Here is a 16,407-nt window from a genome sequence, read left to right on the forward strand (position 1 = left end):
CGCCGCCGCCGAGCCTCCGGCGCTGCCGCCCGCCGGGCGCCTGAGGGCGGCGGGGACCGCGCCGCGCCGCGCTCCGCCCGCCGAGCCCCGCGGGCCCCGCGGCGGCAGCGGCCCCTGCCCGCGCCGCGCCCGGCACCGGGCGGCCAACGAGCCCCGCGGGGCCGCCGCCGGCTGCGCCCCGCTGCCGGGCGAGGAGGGCGGCGGGCGGCGGGGAGCGCGGCGGGTGCGGAGCCTTAACAGCCCCCCGCAGTTCCAGCTGCCCAGCTACCAGGTCTCCATCCCCGAGAACGAACCGGCCGGCACGGCGGTCATCGTGCTGCGGGCCCAGGACCCCGACGAGGGGGAAGCCGGCAGGTTGGCGTACTCCATGGAGGCGCTCTTTGACGAGCGCTCCAACGACTACTTCTCCATCGACACCGAGACAGGCAGTGTGGTCACTGCCCGCAGCCTGGACCGGGAGACGAAAGACACCCATGTGCTGAAGGTGACCGCCTCCGACCACGGTTCCCCGCGTCGCCGCTCGGCCACCACCTACCTGACAGTGACCGTGAGTGACACCAATGACCACGAACCAGTGTTTGAGCAACCTGAGTACCGGGAAAGCATCCGAGAGAACCTGGAGGTGGGTTACGAGGTGCTGACCATTCGCGCCACCGATGGTGATGCCCCAGCCAACGCCAACATGCTTTACCGCCTGCTGGAGCCAGGAGCTGGTGATGGGGTCTTTGAGATTGACCCACGTTCTGGGGTTGTGAGGACTCGAGCCCCAGTGGACCGTGAGGAGGTCTCTGAGTACCACCTGGTGGTGGAAGCCAATGACCAGGGCAAGGACCCAGGACCACGCAGTGCCACGGCTATGGTGCACATCACTGTAGAGGATGAGAATGACAACTACCCTCAGTTCAGTGAGAAGCGCTACCTGGTCCAGGTGCCAGAGGATGCCCCAGTGAACAGCCAGATACTGCAGGTACAGGCCACAGATCGGGACCGGGGCAGCAATGCCCAGGTGCACTATAGCATTGTGAGTGGCAACCTGAAGGGCCAGTTCTATATTCACTCTTTCTCTGGCGCCATCGACCTGATCAACCCTCTGGATTACGAGACTATTCGGGAGTACACACTCCGTATCAAAGCCCAGGATGGGGGCAGACCTCCTTTGATTAACTCCAGTGGCATGGTGTCAGTGCAGGTTGTGGACGTGAATGACAATGCCCCCATCTTTGTGAGCACTCCATTCCAGGCTACAGTGCTGGAGAATGTTCCGCTGGGCTACTCGGTGCTGCACATCCAGGCTGTGGATGCTGACTCTGGAGAGAATGCCCGCTTGGAGTACAAACTCATAGAGATGGCACCATCCACCGGAGGTGCCCCCATAGCAGGTGACTCTGCGTTCCCTTTTCAAATCAACAACAGCACAGGGTGGATCACTGTGGCTGCAGAGCTGGACCGAGAGACTGTGGAGAACTATCACTTTGGGGTGGAGGCCAGGGACCATGGCATACCAGTCATGACTTCCTCAGCCAGTGTGTCCATCACTGTCCTGGATGTGAACGACAACAACCCCACCTTCACGGAAAAGGTGTATCACCTCAGACTGAACGAGGATGCAGCTGTGGGCAGCAGTGTCTTGACCCTGACAGCAGTGGACAGAGACGTTAACAGCGTTGTAACTTACCAGATCACCAGTGGCAACACCAGAAACCGTTTTGCCATCACCAGTCAAAGTGGAGGGGGGCTGATCACACTGGCCTTGCCCCTGGATTACAAGCAAGAAAGGCAGTATGTGCTCACAGTCACTGCCTCTGATGGCACTCGTTTTGACACTGTCCAGGTCTTCATCAATGTCACAGATGCCAACACACACCGCCCAGTCTTCCAGAGCTCCCACTACACAGTGAGTGTCAGCGAGGACAAGCCCATTGGCACCTCCATTGTCACCATCAGTGCCACTGATGAAGACACGGGGGAGAACGCAAGAATCACTTATATTCTGGACGATAACATCCCCCAGTTCCGCATTGACCCTGACACAGGCACCATCACCACCTTGATGGAACTGGACTATGAGGACCAGGCCTCCTACACGTTGGCCATTACAGCCCATGACAATGGCATCCCACAGAAATCAGACACCACGTACGTTGAGATCCTCATCCTGGATGCCAATGACAATGCACCCCGCTTCCTGCGCGACCGCTACCAAGGCTCGGTTTTTGAGGATGTGCCGCTCTCCACCAGTGTCCTGCAGCTGTCTGCCACCGACCGTGACTCAGGCCTCAATGGACGTCTCCTCTACACATTCCAAGGTGGTGACGATGGAGATGGAGACTTCTACATTGAACCCACTTCTGGAGTGATACGCACACTGCGCAAGCTGGACCGTGAGAACGTGGCTGTCTACAGCCTGCGGGCCTTTGCTGTGGACAGGGGCAGCCCACCACTGAAAGCCTCTGTGGATATCCAGGTGACTGTGCTGGACATCAACGACAACCCCCCTGTCTTTGAGAAGGATGAATTTGACATCTTTGTGGAGGAGAACAGCCCTGTGGGCTCTATTGTAGCACGGATTAGTGCAGCTGATCCTGACGAGGGGACCAATGCTCAAATCATGTACCAGATTGTAGAGGGGAACATCCCTGAGGTCTTCCAACTGGACTTGCTCAATGGAGACCTCACAGCCCTAATGGACCTGGATTATGAGAGCCGGACAGAGTACGTTATTGTGGTGCAGGCCACTTCAGCCCCTCTTGTGAGCCGAGCAACAGTGCACATCCGCCTCCTGGACCAGAATGATAACCCACCCGTGCTGCAGGACTTCCAGATCCTCTTCAATAACTATGTGACCAACAAGTCCAACAGCTTTCCCTCTGGTGTGATTGGCAAGATCCCAGCTCATGATCCCGATGTGTCTGACAGCTTGGCTTACACCTTTGTGCAAGGCAATGAATTAAACTTGCTCCTTTTGGACTCTGCCACTGGGGAACTCAAACTCAGTCGCGATCTGGACAACAACAGACCCCTGGAAGCCCTTATGAAAGTGTCAGTCTCAGGTAAGCAAGCGTTTGAGAACGTTATTCTGCTTGTCAGACCAGTATGGGGGCACGGGCAGAAATAACCCACTTGCAGATTAGTGTGCAGCTTTTGGTTTCCTGAAGCAGCAGTTAATATGTGAAAGTTTTGGAGGGGAACCACAAAAATGTATCAAGCCCATGTGCTGTGGATTGAAGTGGCGCATTGAAGTTGTTTAGTAAACATGGATCACAAGGGTAAATAAATAAAAGTGTGCATGGCAGGGTACATACTCCCTCAGCTGAGGGGGTACCTTGGCTGCAGCTTTTCTGATGTGGTTCCATAAAGGTAGTAAATGATGTAACTTGCAGAGATGTAGGGAATGCCATCTCTAATGCCATCTCCCCTCCCTCTTTTCTTGCATCTAAAAAAAAAGTTGACATTTGATATGTTTGCTTTTTCAGCAACAAAACACATTTACTCCCTTGTGTGTACCCGGAGGTTTGGCTGGAAGATCCTTAGACCTCGGGCCAGATCTGGTGTGGCCTGGATGGATGTGACATTGGTGGAGCTGTGCTAGCTAGTTTGCATTGCTGGCCCGCACTCCTATGGGAAATGGCAGCTCTGAAAGCAATGAGTTATGGCTGTGTGATAGCTGTGTAACATGGTTAATTGCACTGGAGTTGTTTTAGTGGCACTAGGGGCAGATGCTGGCCAAATGCAGCCCCAAAATCAGGGCTGTTGCGGGGAGGGAGGGGAGAGGGAGCGATACTGTGCTGTTAATTTCGTTGAAGAATTTGTGTTTCTGTGTGTGTGAAGATTGTTCGGTATCATACAGTATATACTTTTATCTGAGCACATGCTCTTAGGATATTATTCCTTTTCTGCTCAGTTGCTTGTTTATCAAGGAATTACTTTTTATGCCTCTAATTGTGGCATCAATCATGCAATGAGTAATTTCCTCTGCAGGTGACACTCTATAAAGTTTACTGTGGACTTGATCCCATATTTCTGTTGACTTTCAGAGGTTTAACCAGATACGTTCCTTGCTGCCTCTCTCTGCAAACTAAAACTAATATTTGTGTTATTTTTGGAAAGAAAAAAAAAGCTCAAAGTACTAGGTAGATAACATGACACTTGGGGAAATGCTTCTTTTTGGATGGTTCTATTTAGAAAAATAATAATCAAACTGTGGCATAATCCCAGCAGTGCTTGTTTTACTGTAAGTAGCCACAGCGTGCAGCAAGGCCTTGGAAGAGTGAACTGCACTCTCCCTTGTGCTTATGGGCTTGAGGTCCTTTTTGCTTCAGAAAAATAAAACTGATATTGACTGAGCTGACTGATTTTGCTGCATTGTATCTCCTGACAAGCCACTTCTGGTTCTTCCAAAATGCTGGGGGGCAGCTTATAAGGTAGCTCATAAATGCTGTTTCTATGTTCTGTGAGGACTTGCAGGAAAAATAGACATTAGGCTTGTGACCTTGAAGAAAAACATTTGGATTAAGGTACAGGTGATTGCGTGGTCGCTGTCTGTTTGAACCAGTAGCTCTTTATCTAGTAGCAGAAGATAAGAATTCATCTTGGAGCACAAAGCTTGGAAATGTTGTTTCATTAGATGAGGTGAAGCATATGTTTAGAACAGAAAACTAGGTGACATGAACTATTCTTTTCTCAGTGTAATAATATATGCAATTGAAGTGGGTGAAGTCTCAGGTAGGAATGAAGAGCTGTTTTCTTATGCAGAAGATTGGTAATTCCAGCATAATTTTCATGTTTTGTGCAAGTGTGAACTTTGAAACTCTGCTGTGATGTTCATCGAAATGGTACTGTCTACTGTGTGTCTTGAGATATTTGTAAGGTTAAAAGCTTTTTATGGCTAAGATTTTAAAATAACTTTGGCAAACACTGAACTACATTTGACCTTTTTTTTGGAGAAGTTTGCCGTGTGGAAATTGAAGGGGCAGGGTTTGGCGTTGTGTGATTAGTCCATGAAAGTCTCACCTGTCTGCTTTCTCTGGTTTATCTGATGCAGTTTAAAAAAAAAAAAAAGACAGAGAAGAAGCTCAGACAGAAGTACTCCACAGGGTTATCTCTGTGTTGCAAAACACCTGCAAATCATCTGCTAAACTGACCTGCCAGTTAACTGAAAAAAATGTGTCTATGCAGTAGCCATTAACCTCTCAACCCAGACAAACACAAAGTCCTCCCCTACTCACAGCTGCTCTTAGGTCAGGGAAGGACTAGAACTCTTTATGAACTTGGGGAATTTGATCTGTATATGAGTCGGAAGTAACACTGGTGCTATAAAAATCTTACTTCCAACTAGCGATGTGTGGTGCTGCAGAAGCAGGTGAATGTGTGCAGTGCTACACAATTGAATTTGAGACACTGATACGTGGCTAAATCCAGCAGTCTTTCATTTGGCTTGATGATTATTCAAATAAGCATGTCCTTCTGCATATAAACAAAATTTAAGAATCATGAAGACCAAGCAAATGGAGCTAATAGGCTTCATAAAACCATCAGAAGTTTCATGTCAGCATTGTCAGAAGTTCCATGGGATGGTGGGCTGCTGGGGCAGGCTCGAGGCGTGTGTGGCTCTGCCCTTGCCCTGGTGCTGCAGTACCGTTGGGATACCTGTCGGCTGTGCCCCCACAGCCAGTCAGGAAACAACCTAGGCGGAGGAGGGAGGAGTGTGGGTGGTGTGTATATTAGCATTTTGCTTTGGGTTGGGAAGGAGCTTTTGAAGTCAGTCTCTTTTGAAGTGAATTTCTCTGAGTGTCTGTGCAGAGCTGTCTGAGTGAACAAACCGGACCCTTTTTGCATGAAAGTAATCCACAGGTGCTCCAGTCGTTCCTTAAAAAGGCACGTTCTCGTTTTTCTGGTGTACCTTCAAGGCCTTCCTACAGAAAGGCAGAGCTTGACCTTATATTCCCATGCCTGCACATTGTGTCATTGTTATTGTTTCAACAACTGGGGTGAAATCTGGACCCTACTGAAATCCTGCCCTTGCTTTCCAAGATCTTACGCTGGGCTTCTAAAACAGGTGGTTGAGAGTCAATCAGTCTGTGATTTCTTAGTGTTATTAATAAATACATGGCGTAAACTGACAGGATGGTTAAATACGATTCCTTGTTGTTCACGAGAATGTTAAGTTGGGATTTATTTGATCAAAAATGAGTAAAACATTGCTCAAGTCACATTACATTTGCTTGTGCAAATTATACTGCAGTACCCGCCAGGGCTGGGATAAAGGCTGGTAGGAACCTCAGCTTTGCACAGATGTTGCACAAGTTTTCCTGGGTATCACATTGCAAACGCTGCTGGCACCTGCTTGGCTGTGCTGCCACAAGTAGTCCCACTTATCATCAGTGACAGCTCAGTGGGATACAATAGATGTGTGTGCAAACTCCTCTGGGAACCCAGCCTAAATCAACAGTGCAGACAAAGCCCAACCTGACTGGATGCTACACCTTTTGAGTGGTCCAGATAAATATAAAATATCATTATGCAACATAAAATATACAATTTTGGGAAGGTGGTGCACCTCGGACAGTGAGGGATAGACACCCAAGCATTTTTGAGGGCGTGCAAGCTCAAGTATCGTCTTTTACATTTCTTTAGCTTTTAATCTCCAGTGGCATTCAGTGAGGTTATTGACTATCAGCAAATAGAAATTAACATAGAGGTCGTTTGTGTTGCAATCAACTTTGGGAATTTTTACTCAGAGCTTGGTAAAGGATCTTCATTATGATTCTAATTTAAAAGTCATTATGCTAATGATCCTGAATCTCCAGGTCTGTGCCTTCTCCATACAAATGTAACAGATGATGCAATACTTTGGTGCAGCCCTTTGGTGAGGCCACAAGTGTGCTGAGATACAAGGCACTAGGGAGATTACTTAATGTTTGTGAAGATGTGAGATTAAAGGGAAAAAGAAAAATTGAGTGGAAAGGCATCCTTGTAAGCACAGGGACATCTCTGGGCACTCAGGATGTGGGCCAGGCACCTTGGCAGCGTCAGGGTGCACCCTAGCCTTGTGCCCCTGCCTTTGGGCATCAGGACAGATCATGCTTTGGGGGGCAGATCTGCAGGGTGGCTGGTTCTTTTGGGAGTGGTGCTTCTGGCTGCCTCTGAGGACTTCCTTTTAGGACCAGCAAGGGTCAGTTAGCACCCAAACTGCTCTTCATGGCCTCCTTCCCAGGGAAACACCTTCCTGCAGGCAACTGTGGTAGGGATCCCCGTGGGTTATACAATTAGGAGATGATAAAAATGGATGGGTGGATAATCCTCACTTCCCTCCTTCCTCGTACAAGGAGGTGTTTCAGCCTGTCCCGTGGCCGCAGGGCTTTTGCACACTGGCATTCCTGGGGACCTTGGGCACTTGCACTTCGCTCATGCATCCCATGCTACAGCGAGGGGAGAGAAAGCAGTGGCTCAAAGGCTGCAGAGGCTTGGGAAAAAATGATGAGGGACCTGTTTAGAAAGATGCCATGATACGGCAAGCTGCAGGATTGTATCCCCAGTCCTTATGTGACGTGTTAAGTGGGGCAGAAGTGAAGGATGACTGATAATAGCTAGTAGCAGTGATTTTGAACATTAGCATTTATTTTCCTAAAATAGCAAATCAAGAGTAGTGACTATCATTTAAAGTCAGGGTAGCTCCTGGATCTTCAGTGGCTACCTTTATCCTTTATTGCATCCATAAAAGTTCTATATTCTAATCTGTTCTATAGGCAAGATGCATTTTAGATGTGTGTCCCTCCAGCCTGCTGGAATGTGACTTTCCCTTTCTAGCTGGATGATCTGTTCCAGCTGATAAAAAGCTGTGACAGCCTTGTTGCTTTCCTATGGGTTTCCTTCCTCTTCATCCCTGGATTTCATAGGATTGGTGTATTTTTGTTTCAAAAAACAGGAAAAATCTATGGCAATGAGGAGAAAATATTTAGTGGACGGCTGACTGACAAAGTAATTTTTTTACTGAGATAAAACATTTCTGTCTGTAAATAAATAAAACGTTGATACTTTTCTCAGCAATTTCTGGGAAAGAGAGAGACAAGGGTAGCAAGGAGAAGGTATAAGAAAAATGAGACTGGAGATGGGAGAGGGATAAAGTTCTTTGCTGGATAACAAATCTCACAAGAAAGAAATTAAATGTAGAGAAGTATGATGGTGGGATTACCTGAAAACTTTTTTCCCGATTTTTCAAATTATTTACAAATGAGGAGAGTTGTAATAACCATCTTTTTAATTGGATTAGTAATTGTTTTATATTTTTTGATTAGTTTTTCAGCTTCAGGGTGTATTAAAGAATTGATTTCCTTGCTGTATTCCCTTGTGATTTGCTTTCCTCTTAGAAGTGGGACTCTTAGAAGTCACTGAAGTATTCTTACTTCTGACCTGCACTTGCAGGTTGAGAAGAATCCTCTCTTCTGTTTTTCTGGTCACATGTTTCCTTGCAGTTCAGAATTGATTTAGGCTGGGGTTGCAGAACCTGCTGCAAACTGCCAAATACAGAATAAACATTGAATTGTTGTCAAGGTAATGGCAAAAGAACCCTTTGTTTAGAATACAGGAAGTTTTCTAAGTTTCGCTGTTAGGATGATAGTGAGCCTGCAGTAGAAGTAGTGGTGGGGAAAGTAGGTGATGTAATGCAGGGGGATTTTATACTTCATTACCTCCAACATCCAAAGCGCTACCTGAGGAAGTGGCTGGCTACTGATAAAGCTTATAATTTTATATTTGATCATTGAATAGTCAATTTTCCTTCAGTATATATACTTAATACCTTGGAATTCCCTTCCGTTGTTGACTCCCATCTGTGAGCTGAATGGATTTTCTAAGACATTCCACAGCTGAGGAATGTAATGTTAGGTTTTGAAGTATAACATTAGGTGAAAGTAGATACTGTGCTCACTGCTCTTCTATATGGTGTTTGAGAGACACTTAGCAGATGCTTGGATGGGAACCCAGGCATCCTCACATTTCCACCAGTCTGGTCAGAGCATCTGGGTAAAAGCATCTTGGCATCCTGTGATCTCCCAGCATCTCCAAGGAAGTTTTGGAGTGACTCATCCATGATCTTCTGCCTCCTTCTTGGAGTGTGCAGCAGGTCTGTCAGACACCCCTGCAGCTGATAGGTTGTCTCCAGTGTTTGAGCTGGCTGGGTGCTCAGGGTACATTGGTCCAGGAGCACATTAGAGCATGCCACACCTAAGGCAGCTGTTCCAGTTCAGCCAGATGTGTAGCTGCTACATACATTGGCATAGTTGAGCTCACTTTCATCTGGTTATTTTGAGTACAGGCAGCAATGAGCTGTAGAGTACATATAAGTAGTGCAGTTTCAACTTGTGATGTCACTGGGCCACTCAATTCCCTCGTGGGTCAGGTGACACTGATACAAAGACCCTGAAAATGTGACTGCTCTGAAAGTTGGGGCAGGAAACAAGCAAATGTGAAGCAGAAACCTCTTCAAACCTATATGCAAATACCTTTACAATATTTAGCAGCGTAGGCAACTCTATCTGTAATGCTCATGCATGGAGAATGAGTAAGGGAAAGATCAAATGTCAAGACACAAGATCTGTGCTCTCCATCCCTGCACCCTCTCTTTTGTAAGCCCTAGGAGGACAAACTCACTGTGTTTGTGTGCTTGAGGTAACATCACAACTTACCTGCTTACCTCAGTGTTACCTAAGCTGCAGGATTTGGGCAGCATCTCTCTTGGCTTCCTTTGGGATTTCCAAAAATATCTATGGGAAGTCTTTAGGAAATGTGGGAGGGTTAGAAGACCTGAAGGTATTCAGATCAGATCTAATGACAGTCTTTGGCAATCTTCCATGTTACAGTTTTTCTGTCCTGATTTTTGTGGGAATTATGATGGTTTTAGGTAAAATAGTACTCCCAACTACTCTGACATCTACTTTGCCATTTAAGAAATAAGCATGGTGGTGCTGTCTTTTCTGAATGATAGGCTTTCTTGTTGTCTGCTCCTTCTTTTAAGACTATTTGGACAAACGATTGCATAAATCAAAGTACAGAGTAAGTTGATGTGGGGCTCAGTTCTTCAAAGCTTTGTTCACAGTGGTTGTCCATTTGAAACAAAGAACATCTCAAACCTAATTAAATTCAGTTTTGCCAGTTTGTATTTCTGTGACAAATGACAGTGTTATTATTTCCCCCACCCCAGTGGAACTCTTTTTTCCAGTGTTGAAAAACACTGAACTATTTATAGATGTAACACAAGTTTCCAAAAGGGGCAGGATGTAATCTTTATGGAAAATTTTGAGATTTGGTGAGATTTGCCTAACACATTTTTTTTTCTTTTTTTTTAATTTGTAAGACCTGGGTGCATACACTTGCCTTAAGAATGAATTGCAATGTATTGATTTCGTTGGATTGAAACAGCATTATCAAAGGTACAGCTTGGCTCTTTCGGTCACATTTTTTTATCTCCTACCATGATCATCTCCCTACATCTCTTCAAATGTAAGCTGCAGCCATGACTGGTTGATAAGCAGGAGGGCTGTTGACTGAAAATGTCCATCTCACCCCACTCATTAAAGAGGGAACATAAGTGACTGACTTGGGCTGATTGCCTTGTTGTTAGGTGGCTGAAGTTCAGTGGGATGAACCCACCCTGAATGTGTGTTCCAGAACGGAAGGGTTTGTTTCCTTTTGTAGGGTTGATTGGATTTATTTCTGTTACAGCAAACTACCTGTAGTAACAGGCTTAGCAGACTAGATAGAAAAGATGGGGGAGGCTATAATTTGCCAACAGGAAAATGTTTTGCCATGAATAATATTAGGATATACTTTAAATATTGTCAAGAGTTTGAGTGAATCATAGGGAAAAGTATGCTTTTATGAGGATTTGGCATTCAGCAAAGAAATAAAATTTTAAAATACTTCAGAAAGATGATCTTCACACTTGAAAAAGAAGCTCTTAGACAGAAAGGTAGGATTTGCTGTAAAGAAAAACTTTCAGACTTTGTTTCAACAAGTCGTTAATGCTGCTAAGCTGTAACCACCTTCGTATTTATTCCAGTGTTTACACTTGCCAAGCACAAAAAAAGCAAATAAATGAAACTGTAAACCTGTAATAAATCCTCAGGGGACCACATAATAAACATAGACTTGTTATGCTTATCAAATACAAAGGAAAGTATTCTGTTTTCAACACCATTGCCCAGCGTGTGATAGATGCTACATTCCATCAGGTCTCCAGCACTTTTGGTAATGACGCAGAGGGTCAAAATATTTCAGTGCTTTTTGAAGGAGGGAGAAGAGTCCATTGATAACAACCACTGTCAACACGGCATCTCCTGCCTACCATGAAGTCTGTGGGCTAGGTCCAGTTTCAGGAAGAAGCAAAAGCTTCTGGATCCCACCAAAAGGGGCAAAGCAGGGACTATGTTACGAGATTTGAGTGTCATAGACATGATGACCAGCACCTAGCAGTCTGTCTTTGCTGTTAAATCCCAAGGGGCTGTTGAATTTGGAAGCAAGTGTACTCAAGGTGGTTCTCTGTAGCTGCCATGCCACCAGAGCACACATCATGAGTAAGAAGAACTGTTGGGTTGGTTGGGTTTGCTCTTTCCTTTCACTAGCTACAGGTTAGACTCCTTTGGCCCTACTCAAAACTGATGTTAGCAAGTCATTGAACTTATTGCATTGAATTCCTGTCGTAGCACTTGTGGACTTTCCAGAAACCAGCCCAGTCCTTCATTTATTTGTGTGCTTGCAGCAGTGTTTGTGCTGGCTCTATTTCTAAAGGAGGCCCTCGAACATCCAAGCTGTGATTTTTATTTTTAAAATTTATTTAGTTACCTGCATTTAGTTTAAGTCACCTAAAAGCTGTCCCACACCAGTGCATTACTTGCTTTAGCAGAGCATGATTGCCAGCCTCCAGACACTTTGGGTGCTGCTCAGCATGACTAGGGAGAGGCATTTGGCACCTTTCACAACTTAGGTCTTGCTTATAGGTGCCTGTTCCCTGCAGCTGTATCCTGTTTTAGGCAGTTAAGTGTCCTATAAAGTGGGAATACTTGAAATACCATCCCACTACAGCTTGGGCACTTCACTCAGCATAGTGATCAGGACACTCAGCAAGGGCAGAGATGGGCTGGGCTCCAGCCCTTGATGTCAGACCTCTCACTGTGCTATACATTAAAGAGGAGTCAAATAAGGTTCAGAAGGTGGTGTGGGACTCAGGTTTCCCATCTCTTTGGTAAGTGTCATAAGCCACAGAGTCAGGCTCACACTTACAGGGCACTGGAGAGGCAGCTTTCTGGCTCATGTTCATGTACATGAGCACCTCCATTTCGGTCAAGCAGCAGTATGGGCAGTCTGCCCCTCAACTGCTGGATGCTGCTTAGGCCATAATAAAAGCTGGATCACGAACCGTTCAGGCCATGTCAGGACTAAGTCAGTACTGGTTGTAGCCAGGAACTCAATTCTTCTCCCCTGAGAACTCAAAGGTAAAATAAACAAGAACCCTGGGAATTTCCATGGAGTACTTTCCTATTGATTAGAGATGATTTTTTTTGTATTCTGGCTTTAACTATTTGTAAAAATGTTCTGCTTTTATGTGGAGTGGCCCCCAGATGGGCTAAAGGGTCAGTTATGGAATGATTCATGGGTTCGGGCTTAAATTACGCTGCTAAGTATTCAGAATTCAACCCATCTTCGCCTACTGTTTAATCCTCTTTCTCACTGCAGTTTGCCATGATGATAGACTTGCTGGTAATTATCAACATGTTGCTGCTTGTTGCTTGGATCCGGTGGCTTTTCCCGCAATGTGCCTGCAGATGCTATAGATGGCCAACACTGCCCTAACACGTGTAGTAAAGGTCTCTTGGCAGCAATGACTGGGTTGAACTACCCCATCAGTTGACTCAGTTTCCCTTCTCAGGGGGTGTATTTCTGGTGCTGGCCTCCTTTTACTGGCACAGTGTAATTTAGCAATGTGTGCTCTGCATGATGAGCTCTCCATCTGGCAGATAATTGCCTGCTAGTTTAAATCCCATCTTAACTTCAGTTTCTTGAGATCATGAACCTGCTGGTGCCTTCTGGGTGGTTTTGCAGGGTGTTTGCAGAAGGATTTGTTACCAGCTAAAGAGAAGAGTTTTTTGGAATGTCAGGTAAGACAGGTTAACTTTTAGGTCCTGCTTACTAAGCTACCTGACATTATTCTGCATTGAGTTTGGCAGTCTAACACCTGGGTTTGTTGACCAAGCTGCTGACAGTAGACACTGGTTGTTTGCACTGGTTATGCAGAGTGGAAACCGGGGGTATATTTTAGGACCTGGTGGATGCTAAAAGCTTGTTACAGAAAACATGCTGGTGTTCCTCTCTCCTTTTTCCTTATTTTCTTCTCCTCTCCCTTTGGATCCCACTGGATCTGTCTGCCTTGTGCGGTTGTGCAGCAAGGTGCCACATCTGCACTGTTTGCCTGCTACAAGTTTGTACAGGGCTGTGCAGAGCAGAGATCTTGTTGGGCTGTCTTGTAATACCTGCTGTAAATAATTAGGATAACCACCAGTCATCGACTGAGCGACTGCTCTGAGAGATATCCGGACAGCAGTGCTGGGGACTGCGCCGGGCCCGGCCGATGGTGCCTGTGGCAGGCACTGGGAGCCGGCTGGCAGCTGCCCACCAGGCACAGTGCTTGCTGATGGTGTGGCAGCAGCCTTTCTCACTGCCTTCCCTCTTGCATTTGCGGAGGCAGGGCAGATTTCTCATCCACCTCTCACTCTCTTCTGACCACTGTACCGTTACTTGCTATTAGGTGGGTACATTGGTGCAGGGCAAGGGCGGGGTCCATCCTTCCCAGGGATGCCCCATGAGATGCTCCCAGTGAACCAACACGTTGCCCACTCAGCCCTTGTGCTCTCAGTGGCAGTTCTGGGGGTGGGACATCACTGGTGATGCAGCTGGTTGCAGCTTCCAGAGGTTTTAGAGCCACAATCCTTTGCCCCTCTCCTTGTACAGGGTCTTGAGAGCCACGGCATGAGGTGGTGACAGTCCCACAGAGCTGACCAGCACAAGCAGTCACAGGACAACTGTGTCCAGCTACAGATTGCAGGGCATACTACACACTGAGTGCTAGTGCTTGTTGTCTTTGCAGTCTGTGGGAGCAACATCTGTGCCCTGAACTAGGAATTTGGCACAGTCTGGGTATTGATGGTGGCTGAATTTTTTTTTTTTTGCTATCCCTTGTTACAAGTTGCTGTTGCCTTTACTGGCTCGCTCTTTTGAGCCTCGGCTCCCGTATGGCTCAGCTAATAGCAGTGTCTGGGACTTTATTCAGCTTTAAGAGGCTTTAAACTAAGAAATTCCTATTTACTACTAACAGCATTGATGGACATGACTGATTAATGGCAATAAACTCAGGTGAGAACTGAGAGACAAGGACATTTTTTCTGTTCTATGGACATGTTTGTTTTGTATGACAGAGTTTTACGAACTTTTGTAAAGTCTACTTTTAAACTATGTCCCTTGCCAAGTGGTTGGGGATTTCTTAAGCTGAGATGACTGATTCACTTCTTTATCTCAGCCAACCTGCACCAGACTGGGCTGAAGCTGAGGTGCTGAGATGATCGGATAAAATTCTTCACACCCCTTCTGGCAGTTGAGTATCCATCCCTTTTTTTCCCCTAGGGCAAATCCTCCAGGAGAGGCCCTTTCTCCTGCTCTGAGGTGGTGTCATTGACTCCCTGGGTTTTTGCTCCGTTTCTCTTTGATCAGTCTGTAGCTGTTAAAAGATTCCATTGCTCTTTTCAAGGCCTAAAGGGAAAGTAAAGTAACAACTTTGATGGCCAGTTTGAAAGGTTTGTCAGTCTGGAAAGCTTCCCATGGGGTAAACAACTTTACTTTCCCTCTACAAATCCCATACTGATCATGTAGGGTGGCATTTTACTGTTTTAATGCTGCATACATTTGGGATATGGTGTGTTTTCAGGTATTTAAATGAAGTTATATAAGTGACTAATAAGAAAAGACTAATTAAATTTTGTTCCAGTGATGAAACCAAACTTTAAAGAAATCAGGCTGAGATTTCAGCAGTTGTGAAATTCACAGTGTTGTTCTTTGCACTGTAGAGCCTTTGTTTTTACTGCTGTAGTCATATTACATGACACTGCCTAATACCCGGCAAGGCGTATTCTTGGCTCATTCATCAGGTAAGACTCCCAGAGGGTCACTGAATCTGTCCCTGTATTCTACAGAGAGCTCAGTCTGATGATTTTACAGCCACGTATCTTCATTTGCATTTCCAGTGCTTCTTCCTTTTTGCAGTAATTTTCTCTTTTACTCTATTGTGATTATCCAAACCAGGCCTCTGACTAGTTTTGTGACCAGTGTCATCCCTTCCTGCATCCCACCTGTGGCAGTCAGCAGCTAATTAGCTGGTGGTCTATCCTGGGGATGGGTTTTTCGCTGTTGAACCCCTGGTCCATTCTCATGATGCAGTGGGAGAGGCCATCTGGTGTAGGCACCTTGGTCATGGGGCTTCCAGCTATGCAAGCGAATGAGAAGCTGATCTGTTAGAGCTTCAGGGTAATTTAATCCCTTTTGGAAAGAACTATCATTAATAATCCCACACTAAGAAACCACCACTGTTTCTGTTCCTTATTAGACATAATTTTCCATTTCTGTTCTTAGGCATTTTGTAGCATTTAATTTTCTCTGTGATAATTTATGAGTCACAAAATCTCTTGGAACAGGTTAGCTTCCATGTGATGGCATTTCAGCACCTCTTGCTTTTCCTTTGGTTGGATCCCGTGTTGCTGCTTGTTTGGAGGCACTGCTGCTACTTCTCTGAAGAAGTTACCTGGGTGTGATGTGCCAGGATCACACTGCCCTCTCTTTGGAGATGGGCCTTCCACCAACTGAAGTAGTACTGAAAGTGCTTTTTAAATATTTGGATGGAAAATTACTCTGTTTTCTGAAAATATGCTATTTAGGCGACTTAATTTTCTTGCCTCCCTACTGTCTCTGTGTTTGAGTTGGTTCAGAAAGATGAAAGCAACAGACCAGCCAAAAAATGCATTGATGCATGGGGCTTCCACTGCAGAGATTAATAAGTGAGATGGGTTTTTTAAATAAAGTGAAGTATTACATCCTGTTGTACAAGGCACTGCAAATAGCTCATCTCTGTACAATTCTGATAGTTCCTAGTCAAGAAAAGTTCATGTGTATTGTAAAGAGGACAAATTGGGGAACAGAGAATTTGTTTTACTGGAGATATTATTTATGGTAGAAGGTTGCATCTTTCATATGATTGCTACCTACCTCCCTGAAGTACTTATGGAAAACAGGAGCAGGGCAATTTAAAGGAACAAATCTGTAAGTGAACACACTCAATGTTTAGGTGGGATGTTAGAGGGCACTTTGAAA

General features: G+C 45.8%; 1 protein-coding gene across 5 annotated transcripts in view; it reads left to right on the plus strand.

The window, feature by feature from the left end:
- The first annotated feature begins 256 nt into the window (after positions 1-256).
- CELSR1 (cadherin EGF LAG seven-pass G-type receptor 1) overlaps positions 257-16,407 on the plus strand; it is a 169,203-nt gene continuing 153,052 nt past the window's right edge. For 4 of the 5 annotated variants that reach the window (XM_017811528.1, XM_017811527.1, XM_017811526.1 and 1 more), the window contains exon 1: positions 269-3,050. In XM_017811528.1, the coding sequence (XP_017667017.1) occupies positions 368-3,050 (2,683 nt within the window). In that variant the 5' untranslated portion in view covers positions 269-367. Of the gene's footprint in view, positions 3,051-16,407 lie in introns of all 5 variants that reach the window. The other variant, XM_017811530.1, reaches the window with a different exon arrangement.

The sequence above is a fragment of the Lepidothrix coronata genome, unplaced genomic scaffold, assembly GCF_001604755.1.
Source record: "Lepidothrix coronata isolate B3197 unplaced genomic scaffold, Lepidothrix_coronata-1.0 Scaffold32, whole genome shotgun sequence".
NCBI classification, from domain to species: domain Eukaryota; kingdom Metazoa; phylum Chordata; class Aves; order Passeriformes; family Pipridae; genus Lepidothrix; species Lepidothrix coronata.